The following is a 24,558-nucleotide window of genomic DNA, read 5'->3' as shown; positions in this document are numbered from 1 at the left end:
ACTATCAAAATATTCAGAGTAATGATGACTATTTTAAAATCTATATTCCTCAAATGTAATACAATGTGAAGTCTAAGCTGTATTTTAAAATACATCCCCAAATTCCTTTTCTTTAGTAATCTACATGTATTAGTAGCATAAACAGGAAAATGTGTCCTTTTAAATTCTCAAATACAATCAGTGTAGCAAATTTATTTTAGAAAGTTAAAGTGACATTGCATTATTAACACTTTTTTCTTTGACAAACTGTAAATGTCCGTCCTTTTAACACAAAATCATTCAGCCATTACCAAAAATGATACTTCACTGTGAATGTCAAAGGGAAAAAGAATATTGACTATGACCAGTGCACAAACCCCCCCAGAACATGGCTAATGATGTCTTATTTTCCTGTCATTTTTCTGCTTCCCTGCTACAATGAAACAGCTGCTATAACTACATTGCATGCATTGAACAAAACATCAGAAAATGCTAACTCTGCTGTGAGCATTCCTGATATTCTGATAAAGGTGTGACTATGGCTGTCATAACGAATCTCAAGCCAACATTGTCATGAATTTCTCTGCTGCTGTATTTTTATAACTTTTGTTAAAGTTGAAGTCCATGAGAATTCCTGATTTATTAGTATCCACGACTTTAATAGTATGTTTACCTGAAATTATTTACTTCTTGAGAAACAAACTATAATGATGAAGATGAAGAGTTATAATAAATATTAAGCATTGAGGTTACTGGCTTTTAAGACTTGCCTCTTACCCATACTATAGGTACACAGCAACTAGTCAAAAGGCAAACTACATGGAAGTTAAAGACTAATGAACTTCTAGAGGATTTATTTCACTTCTTTCCAAATGCCTTTGTAACTTCTGCACACATCTCCCACTTTCAGGTCTCCCAGGAAGCATGCCTCCAGAAAAAAACAGGACTGTTTTTTGTGTCTTCTGTTCTTTGATTACATCCAGATGACAGAACTGCCCTGTGAGGACCAGGTGGTTAAATTTTAAATGAAGTCATTTCATGGCAAACATAAAGGTGCCAAAATCTGATGGAGTGTGAATTAGGGGGTGAAACTGTGAACCTATAAAAATCAGTGGTAAAACTGTTGACTTTAGTGTAGTAAAAATGCCACCCAAGTGAGGCAAAAGCACCGCTGTCTCCTGGGTGATAGTGGCTTACGTATTGTGTGGGCCCAACTAGTCATTCCACCTCTAAGTGTTTCAACTCTTCATCTGTAAAATGGGCACAATATCTACTTACATCTCTGACAAGAACAAGCAACTGGAAACACTGCTGAAACCTGCAACTGAAATCCTGGAAGTCTAGTGCCTACAAAATCATCCTAAGCATTTTACAATGATTTTTAATACAGAAAAGAAAATTCATCAAAGTAAGATAGACCTAGAAGCACTGAAGGTTACTTCCTGAATTCCCTAAGGAGGTTGGCAACAAGATAAAGCCTCAGGCAAGTGGGAAAGAGTTAAATTAAACCCATTTTATGTCTCTTCTGGCAATTCCATGTTCCTTCTTCTCCAAGTTCAGGACAGTTCATTGTGTGAATGTACAAGAAATGAAGAAATAGTGAAGGAATGCAGCACATCTGCATCAGATTACAGTTGCCCTATCTACTCTTCATTCTTCCCATCATCCCTCTCAGAAATATTTTTTTTGCTAAAAACGAAACTGAGAAGGAATAATCTAACAACACCCAGTGCAACACCTTCTGTTACCCTACTCCACAGAAGATTTTTAATGATTTATACAGATCTTTTCCACCTACATAGAATGTATTTCCTAAGAAAGGTAAATAGTTGTTTCTGTAACATATGAAAGTAAATAAAGAAATACCACACTGACGAATAGACCAGAAAACATCTTAAGATAAGCACATTCTTCTTTCAGCCAAGTATTTCTTGACTGCAACAGCTTTAAGTCTTCTGTCACAAACATAAAAACCATTCAAGCTCTTCAGCTTAATTTACATATTTGTGCGTCAGTGGAAAAGACAAGCATTATGCTCCTGGCGAATATCCACAAAACAACCTTCTTATCTTCCTTAAAAATTCTATTTCCCATGATGTCTACAAAAAGCTTGTCAAAGTGGAAGGTGCTAATGTGCTGAACCTGCTACCTATTCTGTCTCATCCAAGTCTTTCAGACTGTGCAGTTTATCTGTTGGGTGGTTTTGTTTCAAAATTGGACTGCAGTCTTGTTAGGGTAGAACCCTTCTCTTCAATACTTCTGATGCAAGAGGCAGCTCCTGTCCCTGACTGGGATACATTACTACCCCACAGCTCTGCTAACCACAATGAAACTCATAACTGCTGTATCAGTTAATCAATTAATTCAATCTTCTTCATATACTTTACTGGCAGTAGTGGTATTGATTAAAAGCATACAAAGCCATTTGAAATCAAATTACTAGATCTGAACAACATGGATTAATAGGCCGTATTTTCCACATCAATTCCATAACGCAAACACTGAGTTAACATGTATCTGTGTGAACAGTAGGTATTCCCCAAGAAAATAGTGAAAGAATAATACTATTAATTCCTGACAACCTGAACATAATACAATTAGCATTGGAAAAGAGTAAATATTTCATATTTGTAAATTTACTTCTTCCCTCCTCCTAACTTCCTACAGAGCTTACAGCCGCCCAACTTAATACCACTTAAACCAGGCCTATTTCACACTTGTTCTTACTGTTTTGAATTTCAGCTGATCTTCCTTGATAAATAGTGAGGGGCAGATGTTTCTAAACATATTCTGAGTTGCTTCTGTTGCTAAATGAATATTTATTGCAACTTGAGAAAAAATTGGATTCACAAACACACACAGAACACTGCAATAATTAACCTAAGACTTCATATAGGAAGGTAAAATTATTCTGCCTGACATTTTCCCTAGCAAACCACATCTCTTCACAACCCAGTTCACCATAGAATGTTTCTGAAAGAGAAGACCTCTTTTTACCTCTCTCAGTATGTGGCCCAAGCTGTGTAAATTCTGTGATGTCTGGCTTTTAGGGATAACACAGAATCAACCCTGTCCTTGTGAAATGGAAAGGGATCTATTGATGTATTTTGTAATTTATCTCCCTTTCTCCTATTTCTCTTTGATGATTGCATTAATTTTCACATCATTGCTTAAAATATTGCTTTGTGCAGCTAAAATTCTACCCCTGGCTTGTCTCATCCACTCACCTCCTTTTTAAACATAATCTCAAAATCTTCTTTGGTACCATTGACTCCTTAGTGTCTCTTTGTGGGCTGGACAAAGGGTATGGACTGTTCCGCTATGTTAAGCAAATCGGAGTGTCAAAATGTTTGCTGTTTCAGAGAAATTTAATTACTGTAATGCAAACCAACTTGCCTGGAAATACTGAATGTACATAGAGCATTCCTAGCTAACTGCTGTTAAGAACCCCATCATTTCTTCAATAATGTAGGAATCTTCAACTTCTCCATGATAGTTGGTCTAGGAGACTGTATTTGCAGACAGAAAGATGCATCCTCCCCAGAGATATTTCTGGTGCTGTGAAGTCCGGTATTATTGCAGATTGCCACGTGTCTGTACTCACAAGGTCACATAGCACTTTCCAAGCAGCAATCCAGGTTCTCTACCTCAAACCTCTTAACAGAAAAGCCAGACAAAACACAAAAGACAGTGTTTTAAGAACATTGAGACTGTAACACTGTTCAAACCAAACAGACTAACTAGCATTTGGGAGCTCTAGCAAGGCAACCTCCTGGTTTTCTTCTCCCTCCTCTTTCCCCCAATTTGGACTGGTGTGCCCACAAGACAAGAGAGCCATTCTGTGACACAGGTCCAGGGCTGTGGAGCAGTGACCACATATTTACAGTATAAGAAATGCCAGAAACCTTATTGTTACAATTTTGTCAACAAAATTCCCCTGGAATCTGCAGCAACTTACACTGATAGTCAGCGGAGTGTGAGCTGAATTGACCAAAGCAAAAGGGGAGGGGGGGTATAGGCTCCTTTATCTTGTACACCCCTATAGTTTTGCTGGTCAAGATGAGGTACCTTGTGCAGCTAGTGACAATAGGTTTTTCTTAGTTTTATTTCCCAGACTCATTTGGAATAGCTGCCAGAACCCAGCAGCCTGCAGACCACAAGCTGAAAACCCCTAATCTAGATTGGCTCTGAACACAATTAAGACAACTCAAGAGAAAGAAGGAAGGGGGAACAACTATTTGCCTGTACCTGTATATATATTACAGCAATAACAGGAATACATCACATAAATTTGTATTTAAACAGAGGAGTCTGAAATCACAGACTAGTTTGTGATTTAGCACTGAATTGCAATGGAGCCGCAAGCTGGCCTGACAGAATTATGCCTTGCCTAAAGGATGCCCTGCCTCTTGTCCCTTGGCCAGCTGATGTAGGCTGGCAAAATGCCAGGTTTGGGGCAGGAGGGAATCTCAGTCCATAGCTGACAGATCTGGCAGCGCTTTGTGCAGGTGTTAGACATTTAAGGCTGCAGATAGCAGACTCAAACAGGACTGCTTTGGTCCATCCCCTCCCCCACACCCAGGCTCTGCCCTGTTGCTTGTGCTGGCCTTGGCCAGGAAGCTAATTTTCATCCAAAACAGCAGAAAATTAAGCTCAGAAAAATGGTTTATGTGTTTCTGACAGTTCTGTTCCATTACCACCAGACAAGCCCCACCACACCTTTAGCCCCTCTCAGATTCATGCATTCGATGTCAGCTACTTTAAAGACTGAGGATGGACAAAGCAGTACTTCAGGGTTCACAAAGACTCAACCACAATGTCCCCCTGTTAAGCTACTGGCTCCTTCTCCATTCTGTTCATATTTTAGGTTATTATACAAATAGTTTATATAATTTCATTTCCTGAGATGAAAACAACTGTGGCTGAGTAACCCTAATTAGAAGCAGCATAATAACTGGTATTGGAAGTAAGGTTTTTTTTTTTTTAAATTTTGATTTTGGAACCTAAATTATGTATTCTTTTCATTTCTCTACTACTCAACTCAGCTATGCGTATTTGTATTTTCTCACTAACTGCTATCGTTAATTTTAAGACAGCTGCATCACTGATGATAAAGCACGCAAAGATCAAAGATGTTCACAATCTTATGCCAAGCTTTCTTCCAGAAGGAAATTTACAAAAAGAATAAATAATGAAAAGTCATAAATCATAAATCTTTAAATACCCAAAGAGCACTTGCTCCTTAACTATCACTGTAGATAATAGCACAATTAAATTTTTGGCTCTGTTGTAGATATCTGACATTTTTGCCTTAGCAATTCTAACTCAGAATGGCTCTAAATGAGCACCACAAACCAAACGCTCATTTTGGTGGTGGTGCTCTTTGCATGAAGGCAGCACAATAGGCTCCCGGTTCTTGACTAGGTAACACAAAAATAGAACAAAATCACTGGACAGCTTTTCCCCACTATTTATTAACCTCTCAAATTTCTGTCATCTGTACACAGACAAAAGAGATGCTGCTAAATGATCAGATCAGACACATTGATTACTTCTTACTGACTCAGAACTATAATTGACTTTGTGGAATACCAATTTCCAGTATGCATTGTAGGACAGGCAGTCAAAATGCTCTGCGAGAGATGATATGAGTGACTAGAAGGAATATGATTTTAAGATCTTTGATCCAATTTTTCTGCCAAACTTGAGAAAATAATTACAAGATTAAAAAAAATTCATTTTGCTGTTTCAAATATAAGTGCCAAATGTGTTGCTTGTATACGCTTGACTTGTCTGAAGACGTGAACCTTGAAAAGGACTATATTTTTTCTTCAGTATAATTACCCACTCTTTCTGCCTTTCAACTGCAAGAGATAAATGGAGCATATGTGCATGTTTTTTATGGGTTGGGACAGAATCACACAGAAGACACAGCCAAGGAGCAAGAATTGTCAAATGCGACTCCACTGTATTTATTATCAGACTGCCCTTGCCAGCACTAGCAGGTAAGGCAATATGCTGTTTTCCCAGAACACTGGAACTACAAGTGATGTTGCTGTTGACAGAAGGTCCCACATCTACTTCACTGAGTATTTTACAGCATTCTAGCATTTTCTAGAAACTTCTGGTATTTTCCCATTATTTATTTTATTTGTCTAACCTGTGACAGCAACACTCATTCAGCTAGGCAAGAGGAGTCAGAAAGGGAAAACGTCTTTTCAGCCAAACTGTCTTTCCCATGCTACTGCAAGCATCTCGGTAATCCTTCTGTGGGGAGAAAGCTACTCAGGAAGGAGATGAGTACTTGCTGACTCTACTAATCTGAAGGAGGCCAACAACGTAAGTTAGATATCCCCTCCCCCAAATTACAAGAACAAAGAAATATATATCACTTAGTTTTTAATTTGTCTATTGATTTCTGAACTTCTTCCTCCCACTGCCAGTGTATCTTAGGATTACCACACCAAGAACTGATGACAATAAGCTCCTGTAAGAAAACTCATTTGAAATGTATGAACAACTGCGAATTCCATGCCTTATAACATTCTGAGTAAACTAGCATCTTTCAGTCTGACAGTCATTTAATCTTTTTTTGCGACTGCAAGCTCTTTGTAGCAGAGGCCTGCATCCCTCCTTCGCATCACAATACTCAGCACAACCAAGGATTGCAAGGATACACATAAATTGCAATAAACATTGACAAAAAGTTTTTAAAAGGGGAGAGGAGTGGAGAGCATCAAAATAACAATAACTACATGAAGGGATTCTCAGACAAATACTGTGGAGATCATACATATTAATATTCAGAAGTAAAAGTCACGGAACTAAAAACTCATATAGCGTAGCTCTACTATTGATTCAAGCATATGGACTGTTCTGCTGGTAACACAGGAGATGTCTCTCTTTCCCCCATATTTTATGTTTCCACTCCTCCCTCATGATAAAATCCACACTACCCCATTTCAGATCTTGCAGGTCATTTCACAGTGACTCAGAAAGTCAATGGAAGACTTAAAGAAGGATAAAGATGTGGACACACTTTTCCAAACTTGGTTTTCCATTCCTGAGCAAAGGACAGTGGCTGCTTCTGGAATGTTTTGCAGCTCTGACAGGAAAGAAAGGCTCTGTCTTCAGGCTGCGACAATTCAACTGTGTGGTGCTATTTGACACTACTCACTATTTTCCCCACTACTGATCTTCTCCCAAGATAAATGTGGCAATTTCTCTATATTTTAAAACTGAAATATATCTACACATATTTAATTCTCTGCTGATAATGTTCCTAGAAAATGAGGATAAATTTTAAAATACGAATATTCCTTTAGCTTCTGAAAGTTGCAAAATTCTGCCCTTTCCTGCAAAAAGTTTCATTCATCTACCAAGAGAACTTTTACCTCTGTTACCGATCTCACTATCATTGTAGACAGTCCTATTTAACCTTAGAGCTGGCCTTTTCACGTCAATGAAAACTCCGTATTGTAGAAAGAATATATTTTTTCTTCCAAATTCATGGAAGGGCTCCAAGGACCAGAGTTCTTTGAGCTGGATCAAGTACACATTGAAGAGAAATTAAATTATTTTGACACATACACTAGTAAATACACAACAACCCAGACCAAGGATTCTGTTGCTTTTCTCCACAATGCTACTCATTCCTGTTTAGTTACAGATCAAATAAGAATCACTTAATCACATCTGCAGGTTTTATATTGGAACTACACTGGATAGTTCTGCATTGTTTAGATTGGAGCTCAGTTATATGATGAGATACAGCAAAAGAAACTGTTTCCAACAGAAACTGCCATTACCGTCTCCAGAATTCAGGGTAGACAACAAAATCATGGGTCATAGATATTTCAGAGGTTATCAAGTAGATGAACTGGGTAACAGAATATGGTGTGGTGCAAGCTTTTCTTTGAGGCGCCACTATTCATGCTGACATCTGGATGGGAAGCCTACAGCTGTGTATCATCTCCATATGCCTGGAGCTGGAGATAGTGATGGACCAAACCCTTCACTGGTGGCTCTGCCACAATTTAGTTTATGCAAAGCCTACTTACATAAGGCTGCATACTTATTAACAATTTTGTTTACATTAAAGAGCTCTGATGACATATAAAGACCTTCACATTTTTTATGATGGTATTCATTACTAACATATGAAAAATGTATTTTTCACCAACTCCGACTCATCTCACGCTCCTGCCTTTGTTATCTCTCCTGCCATATGCTGTCACCATGTGACTCACTGCCAGGGACTATATGCACAGCCTTTGCACTAGCCAAATTGTAACAGGCTGTGATACTGATTGAGCCCTGCGTGCTTCCACTTAGAGAAAAATTAAGAACTTGAACAGACATCTAAGTAAATTACTTTCATATATAGCAGCTTGGTGCCAAAATATCAGAGCAGCCCCTACAACTAATTGGTACAGTTAGGACTGCATGAAGACATTATTTAGAAATATTTGCACATAATGGTCTTATGCAATCATTTAAAAAACAGAAAATAAAAGGGAATTATTTTTTAACTCTATGCTAACATTGTATAGAGAGCTGATCCTGACACAGAGCCCAAGAGAAGACTGGTATTAATGCACACATACCACTGGGCAGTTATATAAAGCATTCACATAGAAAATCAGTTCTGTTATAACAGTTTTCCTGTAAATGTCGGAGAGGTTACCACTTCCAAACAAACACCTTGTCATTGCATCTATAATCTTGCTGGAACACTGAATGCTTTCCTGCTTTCTTTCTCTCTCTCTTTTTATTCTTTCTTGTAGGCTTACAATTTCATGAGCATGTGAAACATTTCCCTTAGCATTCTGCCAACGCTCTATCAAATTCCACATTTGACAACCTACTGAATATGTTAAAACAGAAGCTTTCTTCTTGGTCATCTGGGAAAAGTAAATTGAAATATAGGGAAATCAGAAGGAAAATTATTGTGTTTATTGCTAGAGTAGCTAATATGGTGAATGAACGTGATTATTACTGGTATCTTATGTGAGCTCTTCAAGGCTTCATCTAGTGAATTGTAATGTCATCTTTACAAATAGTATACTTTCAACTGCCCAGAACTGTATTTAAGTGCTTGAAAATTGAAATAAGTGAATATTCATTTGCCTGGCAATGTTGAAAATTGCAATATTTTGGTCTCTCACTGTCAACCAAAAGATCTTTACAATATAATTTTATTAAATGCATTTAGAGTTGATATAATAGCAAATCATGTTTTCACAATCACTCCAATTACTTAAATGTATAAAGACTGGCACAGCACCGAAACATTATTGAAAATTCTGTAAAGAAATGGAATCTACATTTTATCACATCAAAGTAACCAGGGAAGAAGACATATGAAAAGGTGACTTTCAGAGGAGTATTTAAGGACATCCTATAGGAACTCTGCAACACAAAATATCTTCAAGAAAATAACCTTCCAGTCTAGAGGATTTAGAGTCGTTACATGAAAAACATGTAATGCAGGGTAAGTTTCAGCCTGTAAGCATCACAAAGCCCATCCACGTGCTGTTCGAGTATTACTTCCTGCACTAGGGGGAGCGCCTGTAACTCTTTAACACAATAGAAACCTAGAGGCAACTAAGGCAGCATAGTGAAAACAAAGGATGAGAAAGATTTCAGAAAAAGACCCATTTGTCACCCAGCAGCAAGAACGACTGCATGAATTTGCACAGCTTAATCTGGTTGTATCTTCTGTGTTCAGTACGGTTTCCTCAGTAAAAAGTAGATGAAGAAACTTTCCCCCTTCCAGAATCAATTCTTTCGATGAAGATGTCATAAAGCTTAAGTTGTAGAAAAATAAAGTTAGCATGGTTTATAAGGTGAGATGTCATTTTAATTGAGCGTGCCACAGGAAAAATATATGAGAACTGGTAATCAAAGTCTGCAGCATAATAAACACGAAGAATTGAAGTCTGTACCGTAACAAACATGGATAAGAAGACTTCATTAACACTACTCAATCAGCCTGCATACTTGAAATTCTCTGCTTTTGAGCACTTAGTTTTTCAGGTTTCCTTTCAAGCAGAATATTTTTTTGAGTAGTTCCTTGAGGATGTGGATGTTCTTTTAGCAAACCACAATATGGATACAATATAAAACTTCAGCTTGGGTTAGGACTTTAACTATCAATTACCTGAATAAATAGAATAATTGTTATTAATCACAGATATCTATTGTTTCTGCAGATCATTCCTATCCATAGTATTCTTAGCTACAGTATTCACAGTTTGCAGAGGAGTTTAAGACATTTACTGACTGCAGAAAAGAGCATTCAGCACCACACTCCAGAGGAGAGTGAACATTCATGCTCTCTATGGGTCTGTCCTCTGTTCTGATCCGTATTCATTCCTGTGTCTCTACAACTCATTTCTGCAATGCTCTCTTCTTTAAAATGATTATATATCTCATGTCTCCAGAGAAGAACGGGCTATTTCTTTACTACTTTTCTACTTGGGTACCAGTAGAGAGCATAAAAGCACAGGGGAGAGAACTGCGGTTTTCAGGTAGTGTCTAGCTTTATAATAATCAAAATGTTGCTTTAGCAACTGGAATGAGTGATTATGAGAGAACCCGCATTGTAAATCACCAATGCAGGAATGCCCAAGTGGCCCAGGACCAAAGACGAGCAGTGTGGGAATTCTGCACACACAACGCGCACAGCCTGTGTGCACAAGCTTGCACATTGCAATGAGCCTCCAGCCAGCCAGTTTCAACTGATATTTTTCAAGGCTTACCCATACAGTTTATTTTGCAGGGGCTTGCAAGTGGCACTCATTATGCCAGAACAAGTCCCAGATGTTGAATTCCCAGTCCAAAGGACAGGATTGCTAGGGTATCACTGGGAAAAGGTATTTAGTATGTGCTATGTATTTTCCCCCAATCTCAATGTCAGAGAGGTTTGATTCATTTCAATTTAAAAATCAGCCAGAAGCACACTCTCAGCATGGCAAATTCAGCATAAACAGTGAAAAAGTGGCCAAATTGTAAGAACAGGATCTTGCAGTGGGGAGCACCAAGCAACCCTGCTGCCAGCTCTGCTGGTAATGGATGGAAACAGAACCACTACCTATTCCGTGTGCATGCTGGAACCCGACCTCCTCTGCGTTCTAAGTACTCTTCTGTATCTTTTCCAAAAATGTATTTGAAATTACTATTGATTTTGTCATTTTGGCTTTAGGGTTATATTCATCCCACATGTTCAGCTATATCCAACTCTACCTCACGAGAATTTTTGAAAACCAGAGCTAGGGAGACTGGTGTACAGATATTAGACTGACTAGTTAAAAAGACCATAGCTGAGTTACTTTCCCTTATGTAAGACAGCTTTAAATTGACTTTGTTTCCATTCCTCAAAACATAATGGAGGACAGTAGCAGTCTGTTTCAGTATTTTACACTCAATTTAACCACTATATTGCATTAAATGATGTGCAATAATGTAACCCTAAATGCAAATGAACTTTAGTTTGGTAATCACAAATCTCCTTTCTGCCTTCTCCAAATAGAATATTTTTTTTAGGTTTTAATGAACTAGGAAAACCAAACATCTCCATATGGTGAGAAAATTTCAAGGCATGTATTAAAAGAAAAATCTTATATTAGTCATCAAAAGCTAATAGATGTGACAGGAAAAAAAATACGCTATGAAGATGAAACTCAAAGAATTAGCAAATGTGGAAAATCATCTATTATAGTGCTTGTAACAGACTCATCCCAGGCTAAAAGAGAAAAACATAAATTTCCTATTTTAAGAGTGGAATATGTTGAATTTCATTTGAAGGAAATTATTTATAGCCATAAACTTCCCTGGAAAATAAAAACAGACACCCCCTGAAATAAATGCATCGTTATGACTAGAACTACTGAAGGCATTATGTTATCTCCTTCTGTCTAAGAATGTAAAGTTTTCCTACCATACGGAAGATTTTGAGGAACATTTCCTGAATCTCAGAAAGTCCCTAATTCTTTCTCTGGATATAAAAAGTAGCCTGACGGCCTCTCCAAGCTGTACTTGCTGACAGTCCCACAGACATCATTCTGGCAATCTAATAACATAATATAGTTTAAAGATGTCCTGCAAACACTTTCCTTTTCCTGGATAAATGCCCTTCCCTGACACTGTGGCCATTTTGACAGTCACATATAAAATAAACAAAATACATAAAATCTACAAACACAGGACTGTTTTATGGTAACCTGTTATTTTGTATTTTGAATAGCTGGCAACAATTCTGGGACTTCGGCTCTGCCACCCCCGTATCTCCCTGATCACCTATAACTGACTGCAGAGAACGAATATCAACATGTTGTGTAATCACTGTAACAGTCACATAGTTTAAAATTGAAGGAATGAAGTTTGCTCCCAGTAAACAAAATACTCGTGTATTTATCTCTGCCGCACTTGCCTTTCACTTAACATAATTAAAGAGAAGCACAGCCATATGGCAGTAACACAGAACTGGGATTCATGAACATTTCTGTGCTGTGTAGGTTCTTCTGCCACATTTGTCAGGGGACTGTCTGAGCTCCTCCACAATGACACAAGGTGACAAGCATCTGTCACATATTTACTCTCTCAGCTTCTCTCCACAGAAATGTGGACAGCGTGGGAGGGAGAAGGATGGCTGGTTTATATATGTGTAGATATGTAGCTTGGAAAGGAAGTTAATATGGTTTGCAAAGGACCTTATTCCTGTAAAAGTCATTGAACAGTTTGAGCCTGCCTCAGCCAAGTTCTGACTTCTCCCAGGCGAACATTACTTTGTGCAGAAGGGTCCTGTTGCGCTAGAAAAGCCCAGCTATTGGCAGCAGTATTAATCACTAAACGTTGCTCAGTTTCTAAAATACTTTGCTCCTGAAAGGGTATACCCCCCTTAGCTGAGCATCACTGCCCATTACCGGTAGGATACCACCTCCTACGAAAGACATGTAGTTTTACCTTGTTACATCTATTTGTTACCTCTCTCTGCCTCAGAAAATACAACAACATCTTTTAGTTTGGATTCTACAGCCAGTGCTTTGATTGAGAGGTCAAGCAAGATCTCTGATCTGGCTTAAGCCCAGCGTAGCACTGAAATGCCAACATCTTATTAAAGCACTGAGACTTAACTCATCGCTGCTTGCCAAAGGCTTACAGAATGAAAGGTGCTATCTAAGTATCTAAGAATTATTAGTTAGTGCATGGAAAAATGTTTATTTTCATACAGGATAAGGCTGCGTCAGGAAGTGGTACGGTATTAGTGAATAAGAGTCTAGAAAAAGGAATTGCATACTGTTACACGTATACATTTAATAAAGGCTGAATGTCACAATTAAGAAAGGTCAGTAGGCTTGAGGAAGCAGGACAGACAGACAGGGAGAGGTGGAAGTAGTTATTTTCACATTAAGGAAACTTGCCAAAACATTCATTGGCTTTAACTGTTGTCAAGAGACGGTTTTTATGTAACAAAAATACCTTTAACCTTTTAAAGACATCAAACAAATGCATCCAATTAAGCACCTATGTCCAGAAAGAAGGCAACTAAGCATCTGTTTATTACTGTAACTTTTCTACTCCTGCAATAAAAAAATCTAGAAGTTATTAATCATTATAGCAATGACTGACAGTATTTTTTTTCTACTTTTATAATTACTTTAAACCCAGCATAAAAACATTCATGAGTTCCTTCATGTGGGTCCTCATTTGGCAAGACTAGAGGTACATAACTATTTTACAAAAGGGATCTGGGACGTAAAGCTGCTCTCTGAACACAGGAGAAAATTCACCCGGAGCAAAGGTCCAGAACAATGTCTGTGCACCAGTTAAGACTCAGTTGAGCCTTCAATTGGATTTCATTATGAATTTTATGATCCATTGGCTATGCATTATTCTTGTCACAGTGCTGCTTTTCTTCTCCACCCTCAGCGCCTTTCTGACAAAAACAGGACAACCAGATTGTAACACAAACTTTGGCAAGAGTACACTTCCTAATAATGCTGATCCTGAACAAGTCTCCTTCTCCCTTTATATGATACGTCTAAAGCAGGATGTGTACATTGTATTCACATGCATCAACCACATGCTTTACATCTGCACCTGCTCCTTTTCAATTAAATACTGTACTTGTACCACATCACCCTTTCCATCTAAAAACAAAGGCAAAACAAAGTGGGATTTACCTTATTACAATTTTTAGAAACTTGGCAGAGAGCACTGCTTGACATACTGTCCTTATCTGGCATTCCTGAAAAAAAAAGAATACAGAAAATAAATATATGCTGTACATTCTTCTAAGTAACAGTAGAGATATTTATCGATAGAATACGGAATTGGAGGGTTCAGTACTTTAATAATATACACATTAATCTATGATTTTTTAAAAGCAAAACAGATTTATTCAGACAAAAGTTTTCTCTCACAAAAAAGGTGAAAAGCTAACTTGTGTAAAGAGTATAAGCAGCTTACTAAACAAATTACTTTCTCACAACTTAATATTTGAAGTATGTATACAGGAATTATTGATATTTTTTCATTTAACATTATCCATGTTTTACTACGTGGAAGTCAAATGTGACACTGAGTTTGCACCAGGTATTTCTATGCTATGCTATACTACTGTTTCACAAATAGATCACATTGAAAACATAACACATGGGGAAAACAGAACACATTGAACACTAACATAAGGGACAAAATTTGCAGATGCAATTGCTAATCATCAGATATTGTCCTGGTTGGCATCTAAGCAACTCTGGCAACTGAGCAGAAGTACCTTGATTTACAGAAGTGATGAGTTCCAAAGGCTGCCCTTGGTTTCATGTCTAGAGCACTACTGCACAGTTTGACAAACTCTCATGAGGCAGAGGCATACTCAAATTTATTTATCTATGTATGTAACTAAGGTCAGACAGCAGCATGTGTACTGCAGACTGTCTGTCCAAGCATTGACCTAGGTTTCCAAGCAAGTTGTGTAGCCCATCCTAACCGAAAAAATAAGCCCGCTGGTTATATTTATTTTGGTAGCAGAACTCATGGCCATGATCATGGAACCCATGTAACACCTATAACCAGTTAAATGTTCCATGACATCGTACAGGACACTTCAGTCAACAGGCCTGTCTCAGAGTGCAGATTTCTGTACAGCTCTGTGTACACTTTCATATAGGTGAGAATGCAGTTAGGCAAGTTCCAAATCATTCCCTATTACGTGCAGCATTAATACAGTAATAATACTGAATTGAATTTAACATTTAAATTCCAACACCCAAACCCAAAGGACTTTCACCTTCCCCTTTATTCTCCTTTCTCTTTTTTCCTAATATCTGATGTCCACTTTGTCATACTCACTGTCATTGTTGGAGCCAGTTTCCATAACACCATAAGGAGGAGTGAGAAGTCCAGACATATACTGTCGATATTTCTGAAAGACAGCAATGGCGTATTCAGTCATCCATTCAATGGGTGAAGTGTTATTTGTGTGTCTGCTGCCTTGTGCTTCACATGTACACAGGCAATCTGAGGCAGACAGACATGTCTTAACACTACAAGGCCTGCTTTCTTGACTCAGCACACTGCCTTTCTTTTATCAAAAGCTGTGCTGAAAGAGTTCCCTTCTCCATCTTCCTCAAGGCATGACTTTGAGGACTCTAATAAACCAATTCTATATTTACTTGTGTGACTTACCATGAAGGCTGCTTTAAAACTTGCTTGAAATTACGAGATCTGACACAAAAACCACCCAAGACTGTGTCTGTAACTCTTTTTACTCAACAAATTAAGAAAATCAACTACTACCACTTTCAAAGTAGTTCCCTTCTGAGATGACACATAGTTACATACGATGCTGCCAATGTTCAAAGTAACTCCTCAGATCATTTTCCGAAAGGCTGTTGAGGATGTCTGCGGTTTTTGTTTTCACACCTGTTGCCAACAAAAAATGGGCTCCTTTGAGCACCGACTTGATCTTTGGGAAGAGGGAGCCAGGGCTGGCAAATAGGGTGGGTGCTCAAGCACAGCAATGTTGTTATGGGCTAAAAATTGCTTCATAGACAAAGTGCTGGGGCTGGCACTGACATTTTCTGACTGTGGGGAAGAAAACGTCTGTATTTGGACACACATCCACTCATACCGAGTGAAGCAATTGAGTAGAGCCTTGTCTTACTGTGACAGGTTAGAACACATTTTACAACCGTTCGTTTGTCCCTACTGTGTCACTCTTGGTTCCCAAGCTACAGGTTTAATCTCGGGGATTTTGTGTTAGACATTGTACATGACTCGGCTGAACTCAAGCTAGAAGCTACTTTGTTTTAGGGATGGAGACGAGGCTGTTATCTAAGGATTTGTGAGCATCATGTACCACTACAGATTCAAAATATAAAAAGTTTAGACTGCAAACTTTAAAAATTCAATTCCGATGCAATAAGCTTGGTTTTCAGAAACCACAAGTTTATGAAACACACAAACACAGCACTTCACGCTATGTATACACATGCAAAAAACCTGCATTGTCCGATGAAATTTTGAAACTGTAAAAATAATGTTCCCTCTACCACTGTAAACTCTGTAATTGTAACTGATGTCAGTAACTGGTATTTTTCTTCAGTGCATGCTGGGGACATGATCAATAAGGTTCAAAGCTCTGTCTAAGGCTTAAGAAATTCACAGAAGCTAAAAAATAACACCAAAGGGGAAAAAAAAGTGTCCTTTTATCAAATACAAATCATTCAATGAAGAAAGACATTTTTGTTTTCAATCATATTGAATTACTGTCACGCTTAAGAGTAAACAATTATAACTCTTTTCTGGAACTGCCAGAAAACAAGCTTGTGCAACAGGGATTCTGATGATCAGTGTAAATAAATTGTGGCATGCAGTCCTTAGGGTGTGCAGTCAGCTGAACGTGAACAACCAATCAGCTGAAATTCATGTAGGTTTCAACAAAGCACAGAAAATAACCGAGACAGAAAATTTCTCTCGTAGTACAATTTTAATTTAAAAGTTTTAACCTTTGCTCTACAGAGCTTTTTGGAAGTGTTTACTTTTTAAAATGTTGTCTCCTGGATTTTAACAGATGCTTGATACTAGCTTTTTAACATTTCTTTTTCTTGGAAATCAATATGAAACGCCTTTGATTCTAGCACTAAAGACTGAATGTCTCGCATTCTAAATAATAACAAAAGCTACAAAGATTACATTAATCTTAATAATCCAATCCTATTTTTAGACAAGCTATTACATCCTAAAGCTCAGTAATGTATTATTTAAATCTCACCCATAATCCAGCTGAAAACTCATAGGAGCAAAACTATGTTATATCCCTGGCCAGCCACACAAAATAAATGCTACTTCATTTGAGGATAAAACTCCCCAATTTTATTTCCCAAACCATTCACTTTCCCATACTCTGCATCCAGTTCTACGCCTGGAAGTCAGTGAGAAGAAAAACATCAGAAATAATTATTTTCTCAGTTCAACTAGGAAACCACACACAGAAAACAAGGGAAACACTTATTTCTGTTGTTCAAATGAAAAAATGAAAGCAGGTCATAAGGCATTGAAATATCATTTTATTCAAACATGAGATAAGTGTCTTTTTCTACACTACTGATTTTGGTCTTGAAATGCAGTTTAGAAATGGAAAATTGATTTTTTTCATTTGGGATATGATAAAGTCAAATTTTATAGGCCTTTTTCTTTTGTTCTTCCTCACCATTCAGATGATATTATGTTTTTTGTCCTGTTTCTCCCAAAACAGCATTTTCCCAGAAAAACATTATTAGTCTACATTTAATCCACCTTGATAAGGAAGTTGAATTGTAGGAAGGCAGTTGTTTTCCACCCACATGACTGTTCACAGTCATCATACACTGCATGGCAGTTTCTCTTTGATTAATTCTCTAATATTTTTCCTGAATGTTCTTCGTAACATTTTAACATAACACTTAAAGGAGTTGTATGTAACACCTAACTCCATTTAGCCCCACCTCATGCTCAGGATGCCAAAGCCCATCAGGATCAAGCCCAGTCAGTAGCATTGCCTGTGGAGGAGTTCAGGTGGCATTACCAGAAGAGGCAGTAATTCAAGACATGTCCTCAGGAAGCTCAGTTTTTCAGGTCCTGTCAGGGAAATGCAGACCTCTGCATAAATGAAACTACCTTCCGTATCTGGAGGGAAGGCCGGTATGACTGCCTACACGTGTTCTCCCATGAAACACCTCAGCAGGATGCAGGCTGACACAGGAGGTATAATTTATACCTAAAATCACGTCACCTCATCAGCCAAATGAAATTTCAAGGGACATTGTCAAGAAGTCAGGGAAACACTGTTTGCTGGAAGTCTAAGTGTGCAAAGATCTAATTGCATAAAGTTTCACAGTATCAGATGGAGTAATGAAGTTCTAGGCATGATATCTCTCTAAGTTGAGATAATGAGGAAAACACAATACTGACTGTGAGACCTATCATGTTACTGTAATGTCTGCAAGACAAGAAATGCAGTAAGTTAAATTGTACTGGTAGATGGCATTTTAAAATTATCCTGAAGATCAGCAGACTAAATATTTACAAAAGGCTTTTGAAAATGTATTCCATGATCTGAACTCTGGAAAGGCTTTCCTTGTGAAAGACAGCAACAGCTATCAAATCGTCATAAGGTTGTTTATTAGCAGAAGTCTTCAAGTTCTGCAAATCCAACATGACAGCAGGTTTTAAAACTACACTCAGTGACCTATTCACTCTGTCTTCAGATTTCCACCAATTTATAAACTCTCTCATGCAACAGCTTAAAGATCAGACACTTCCTGCATCTAATCTGACAGCACGAGTAATAAAGACAGTATTTTTTCTTCCAGTTACTGACTGCCTTGTATCCACACAGCGGTGAAAATTAACACGACCTTTTCAGCCACAGCTATAGCCTAAAGCATAGAAGAGTGCTGACAAGGAACAGTTGGGGATGGGAGAAAAGTAGGAAAGAGAATCACACACTTGCCTTAGTGGGGAGGTGCTATAGGTGAATTTTCATATCAACAGTTCATAAGGCCAGTCATTGTCAGACCTTTCAGTGTATTTCTTCGCATGCTCTTATTTAGACTTTATTTACAGTTAAGTGCAGTTAGTTTCAGAGGTTATCTACAGTAGATTTTCGTCTATTCTGTGAACCTTGTATATTTGTCTTCTACTCCATGAATTTGGTCTATTTTTATATGCTAGTGTTTAGAACAGTAATTACTATAATTATGATGTAGCTATCTCAAAATTGCTTGCAATTTTTTCTAGTGTACATAAGGTATATAAAATACATCTTTGTAGTTAGTTCCTTCTCTTCTGCTGCAAGTGTTGAAAAGCTAATACCTGAATAAAGGGAAAGAAGGAGCAAAAAAAAAAAAGATCTATACAATACAAACATTCCAAAACAAGCCAGGCAGATGCAAAGTATAAAATAGATGACCCTTTGTTGTCTTCCATGTGTATCGTGTAGCAAAACTACAGCACTCGAACAGGAAAGTCTCAAAACTAATGAAGGAAAGACCTCCTGGATATACAGCCTTGAATGCAGGTTCCAAACCAGATACTCCCGCAAATGCAGTAGTTCTCCAGTCAGCAAAAACTATCTGGTGGGCTGTGTAACAAGGACCCGGGTAGTGATGGTCTGTAGGACTAAGGAGTTAAGTCAGGCTTCTGATGCTCCCTCATCCCAGATACTAAGTGAATCTCTTTTAACATTGGAGGTTTTGTATCCCACAAGAGGTGCTCAGTTGAATACATTCTCTCACCTTCTCCTGTTTCACCCCCACTCATAATCTCAACCCAGAGTATCACATTTGACCAGGTGTACTTCTGCTGCCACCTGTTCTGACCACCGCTAGTAGCAGAGAAGGTGATGAAGCAGAGCCTGCACTGCTTGCAGACTTGGGAGTAACATGAAATAATTAATTTAAGTTGTAGAAATCCTAGGCCAAACATCACGGTGCCCTTTTCACACACACTTTTCAAAACATTGTGTAACTATTGTATTAGATGCCGTTATTTTGGCTGTTATTTTAACTGAGTTCTGCAAACCTCCTACACTAGCTGCCATATCACTATAATGGTTTATCTCAGAGAATACATGCTGTAGCTTGACAATGTTAGCCAGCTTCTCTATTTTCTTTTGACAATAAATAATTGATCACTGATGCCCTCGGTACAACTCTGTTCTTCCTCTAAGTTGGGTCTGCCAGTCATACCATTTTGGCAATGAAATATCTCTCTTATGAGCATTACTCACAAGACTGCATCACTCCCATGGTGCACTGCTGCTGCTTCTTTTTTCTCCAGAACAGTTAGGAGAAATGTGAAAGAGCCCCTGATATCTGGACTCTTTTTTCACCCACCAAACTAAGCAGAGATTGCTATCTCATGGTCTACATCTTTGCCTGTAGACCTGATGCTCCAAAGATTGCTCTTCACTGAACTAACCCACAGAAAAAATAGGGCATCTGCCTACTATCTGTTAGGTTTTATTACAATAAAAAGTACCTTACAGAATGTTCTTACAGAATTTCATTTTAAAAAGCCCCTGACAATTATATTCACAGTTGTTTCTTACCCAAATCTTGTTATAAAGAGGAAACCAAGCAATACACTGGCTATCGTCAGGAAGGCCAAGGAGCAGCTGGAGCTGAACTTAACAAAGGACATAAAGAATAATAAGAAGGGCTTCTACAGGTCTGTCAGCCAGAAAAGGAAGGTCAAAGAGAGTGTACACCCCTCTCAATGAACACAACTGGCAAACGGGTAACAGTGGACTATAAGTCTGAGTTACTCAACAATTATTTTGCCCCAGTCTTCACTTCTCTTCCCAACCTCTCAAGTGGATGGATCACAAGACAAGGACTGGATTGCTCCCTTCCAACCCAAACCGGTTTATGATTCTATGATTCTATTGCCCGATAATATGTGCCAAGACCCACAGAAGACTCTGGCATAATTCTGATTTCAGATACCACCTTCTTAGTATGTTTATAAATTAGTAAGTGTATTTCTTCTAAGCAAGCTCAATCAGAATGTTGCCATCAATTTCAGGTGACAGTAACTTAACTGAATATCTCAAAAATGATCTGACCCATGGCTGTTTAACATTGGATGGTACATCACTGCTTAAAGCTAGTGCTTCACTGTAGAACATCACCTACCCTACATATTACCAAATACTTGCCTTTGTCATTCACAGAATACATATATAACTACTGTCACTCACAGCATAAGTAAGAGAACAGAAATGAGCTATTTCCAAAGGAAATGATAATTCAGGAAAAAATAATGTTACAATAGCAAAAACATATCTTTACATATTGCAGAAAATAGAAAATAAACCAAGTGAAGATCTTACCACAGCCTACTGAACAGACTGTTTTGTATGCATCAGCCTATCAAGTCATTAAAATGAGATAGACAAGGCCTGAAATAGCAGAAGTGAAGTACCATCTAGTCATATTTAGATAAAATAAATATAGGAAATGCCTGTACTGAAATTGCTGAATCCTGATCCCAGAATCAGTACAGTTTATGTAATAGAAGATGAATCTGCATTTTTTCCAATTATTTACCTATTTTCTGTCTTCTGGATGTTCCTGCATAGCTCTAATGAACTATGCTTTAGATTTTATTTGATCTCTTTGGTTTGGAGGCATATATTTTTCCATCACGTTCCCACTTAAATCAATTTATTGTGCTTGAAAAGCTCTGTGTGCAGAACTTCCTTGATCACAAAATCCCCCTGAGTTTTCGTCAAAAAGAAAAATGCACCCAGCTCTCTGAAATCATGCCAAATAGCAGACTTGGCTACCAGATAGAAACACAAAGATAAGACTGCACTGCAAAAATCAAATCCAAGTAAATTAGAGTATGAGCAGTGATTAAACAAATTACACAGCCTATTCAGCTCCATCTAATTTAAATATAGAAATTACATCATGCAGCCCTCCAATTCTGTCTCCTAGAGGAATCCAGTCAGGAAATGCAGTTGGGCGGAGACAGGACTTGGTTGGGAGGGAAAGACTGCATATACGTAAAAGAGGACAAAGAAAATACATAAAGAAGAACAAACAGTTCATTTGATTTATGTGGGTTTTTTTACTACACTTGTGTAACCACAGAGTAGGTAACATATTCATAGGAAAGAACTATAATGGTATAACTGCCTTTAATGTGAAGTTCAAGCTTTCAGAAGTGGCTGAAAAAGAGCATTATACAATTCATATTTACTTTTTCACAGCGCTATCTGTGTTGAATTTGTTCTCTGTAAAATCAGATGATGATGACTGTCAGCAGCAGTGGATCAAACTCAATAAAAGATCAGAAAATCAAGCTGTGCTCTTCTTTCTTACCCTTTCATTATCACTTCCAGGAGAGGCAGCAAATCACATCTTAGCTGAAATTTTCTGAATGATGTAAGTGGCAAAACAGAACCTCACTCCTCTTCCTGTTCCACAACACCAACAATTGTAAACCTGCATCTTTATAAGCAAAGGCAATAAATACGTCTCAAAAACAGAGAACTACTAAGAAAAGGGTACCAGTTTAACATAATTTTTCTTACTACTACAGCCAACCTTTACAACTATGCTGACAGCACTTAGATCAAGGTAAGTGTGGCACCATCTCATGGGCCATGCACAAGGGAAACCTGTCCCAAGAACAATTTCCTAAAGTTCTGGGCACAAAACACTTCTTTTTACCCTTAGGCAGTCACACCTTCTATTTTCAGATACACTATTTGAATGAGAGGAGAAGCCAAGATGTGCTCTTTTGGGTGAGCCCAATCTGGGTGTGCCATGCCAGAAGACTGTGTATGAGGAAGATCAGAGATATGTAATAAGTGCTTCGCAAATAAAGGATGAAAACTGTCTTTGTTCAGCTCCTTGCCTGGACAGCTATGGGCTGTCTCCTACACTATTTCCTCTACATGGTATGCCTCCTTGCACAGCTTCAGCTGAGACAAAAGGTCACACCAGGAAGACAATTATGTTCATAAAGTGCACTGACAGAATGGTAAATTCTGTAATTACAGCAACATGTGTCTTATTTCTGATCACACACCTCAACCTGCACAGCAAGGGGAAAAAAGAGTTGTGTTTTAAAGAAGTAAGAAGTTAGCAAGTGCCTTTAAACTAAATTAGTTACACTCTGAGATTGCCACCTTGCAAATACACAAGGCCTAATAAACATGACCAACATATCTTTGCATGAATGTTCTGAAAAAGGCTTCATCTGAAGAAATGTATGTGGAAATAGACATGCACTACTGAGACAGAGAAAAGCTGCAAACTTCCCAGTGTAGGCTGTGCTGACAGTGGCTTGAATTCATGTTCCTCCGTAGTGAAATTCTGTAAGGTCACCACAAGGTCTGCGCAATACTTAAATCCTAAAAATAGGTTTTAAGTACGACTTTAATGACACATTGGCTTTACGTTCACACTGTGTGCAGCATTGGCTTTATCCGTTGTCCATAAACAGCTGCTTTTCTTCCCTCCCCTTCTATTTTTTGTATAAGGACATTTGAAGCAAAAGGATGAGCTGATCTCTAACTCCACTTTTCATATTTACAACCTCTAAGCACAGAAATATGTTAGTCTAGAATATTGTTTTCATCTGGAAGGAAACTCTGGCTTAAGTATCAATTACTTTACAATCAATATAAACCTGTTAATGAGTTCAGTGGGGTCAGTCAAACATCATGCTTTTGCTTCCCACAAAAACAAGCACATACCAACTTCCACTACTCTTCTAATATTAAGGACCTCCTCTTCACGGATAATTCCTCAAAGTGATTGTTTGTACTCAATTGTGTCTAACAATCATGAGGATATTTCAAAAGGGTAAATAAGTAAACATACAAATGAATTTCCCTTACAGCATTAGCCTTTCTTTAATGTTTTTTAAATATTATTTTGATTACAGTGTGAGCTGCTTTGAAAGCAGATTGTGCAGCGTGCTCAGTAACACTGCTGTGAAATCAAAATAATGTAACACAAAATAAGAGAGGAAAACCTAAAGACAAACTAAATAATTATAATTCTGGAAGTATGACTGAGCAGTCTGCTCCTTCTAGTGCATGGAAAAGAGTATTCTGACACAGAAAATCACTCACAATTGGATTGATATCACTTAACAGGACCACAAAATACCTGAGCCTTCAACTCAGCCAGCAGTGGCATCACTGGAATTACCTCGCCAGCATAAATGAGAGATGCTAAACCCATGAGAGATGGGTTCAGCTGCTCAGATCCAGAGTCCCTTTCACACAATGTAATACAATAAATGCTGCCTGTGTTACTTCCCCACTGGAGTTCACAACAATATTTCAGCTGTTTTGTAATAGTGTTCAGTTACACTGCCTCACATCCACATGCAAGGTCCAACATCTCATGCACCTCATGTTTGAAGGTCCCTACAATGGCTTTTTAAGCACAGCCGCTTCTGATAGACCTACACAACAGCATCTTATCTGAAGATATCAAAATGTGTTGGATGGGAATGACTGACTTCAAGCAAACTGAAGTGCGAACAGCATTAATAGCAGTGATTCAG

At 38.1% G+C, this 24,558-nt stretch overlaps 1 protein-coding gene across 4 annotated transcripts in view; it reads right to left on the bottom strand.

Moving 5' to 3' along the window:
* Positions 1–24,558, bottom strand: part of RAPGEF4 (Rap guanine nucleotide exchange factor 4) — a 153,253-nt gene that overhangs the window by 62,981 nt on the left and 65,714 nt on the right. For all 4 annotated transcript variants that reach the window (XM_054070025.1, XM_054070026.1, XM_054070028.1 and 1 more), the window contains 2 exons: positions 15,334–15,406; positions 14,166–14,230 (listed from right to left, as the gene is read on the bottom strand). In XM_054070025.1, the coding sequence (XP_053926000.1) occupies positions 14,166–14,230; positions 15,334–15,406 (138 nt within the window). The remainder of the gene's footprint in view (positions 1–14,165; positions 14,231–15,333; positions 15,407–24,558) is intronic.

This window comes from Cuculus canorus, chromosome 6, assembly GCF_017976375.1.
Source record: "Cuculus canorus isolate bCucCan1 chromosome 6, bCucCan1.pri, whole genome shotgun sequence".
Lineage (NCBI taxonomy): Eukaryota > Metazoa > Chordata > Aves > Cuculiformes > Cuculidae > Cuculus > Cuculus canorus.
This window is presented reverse-complemented; position numbering and strand designations above follow the sequence as displayed.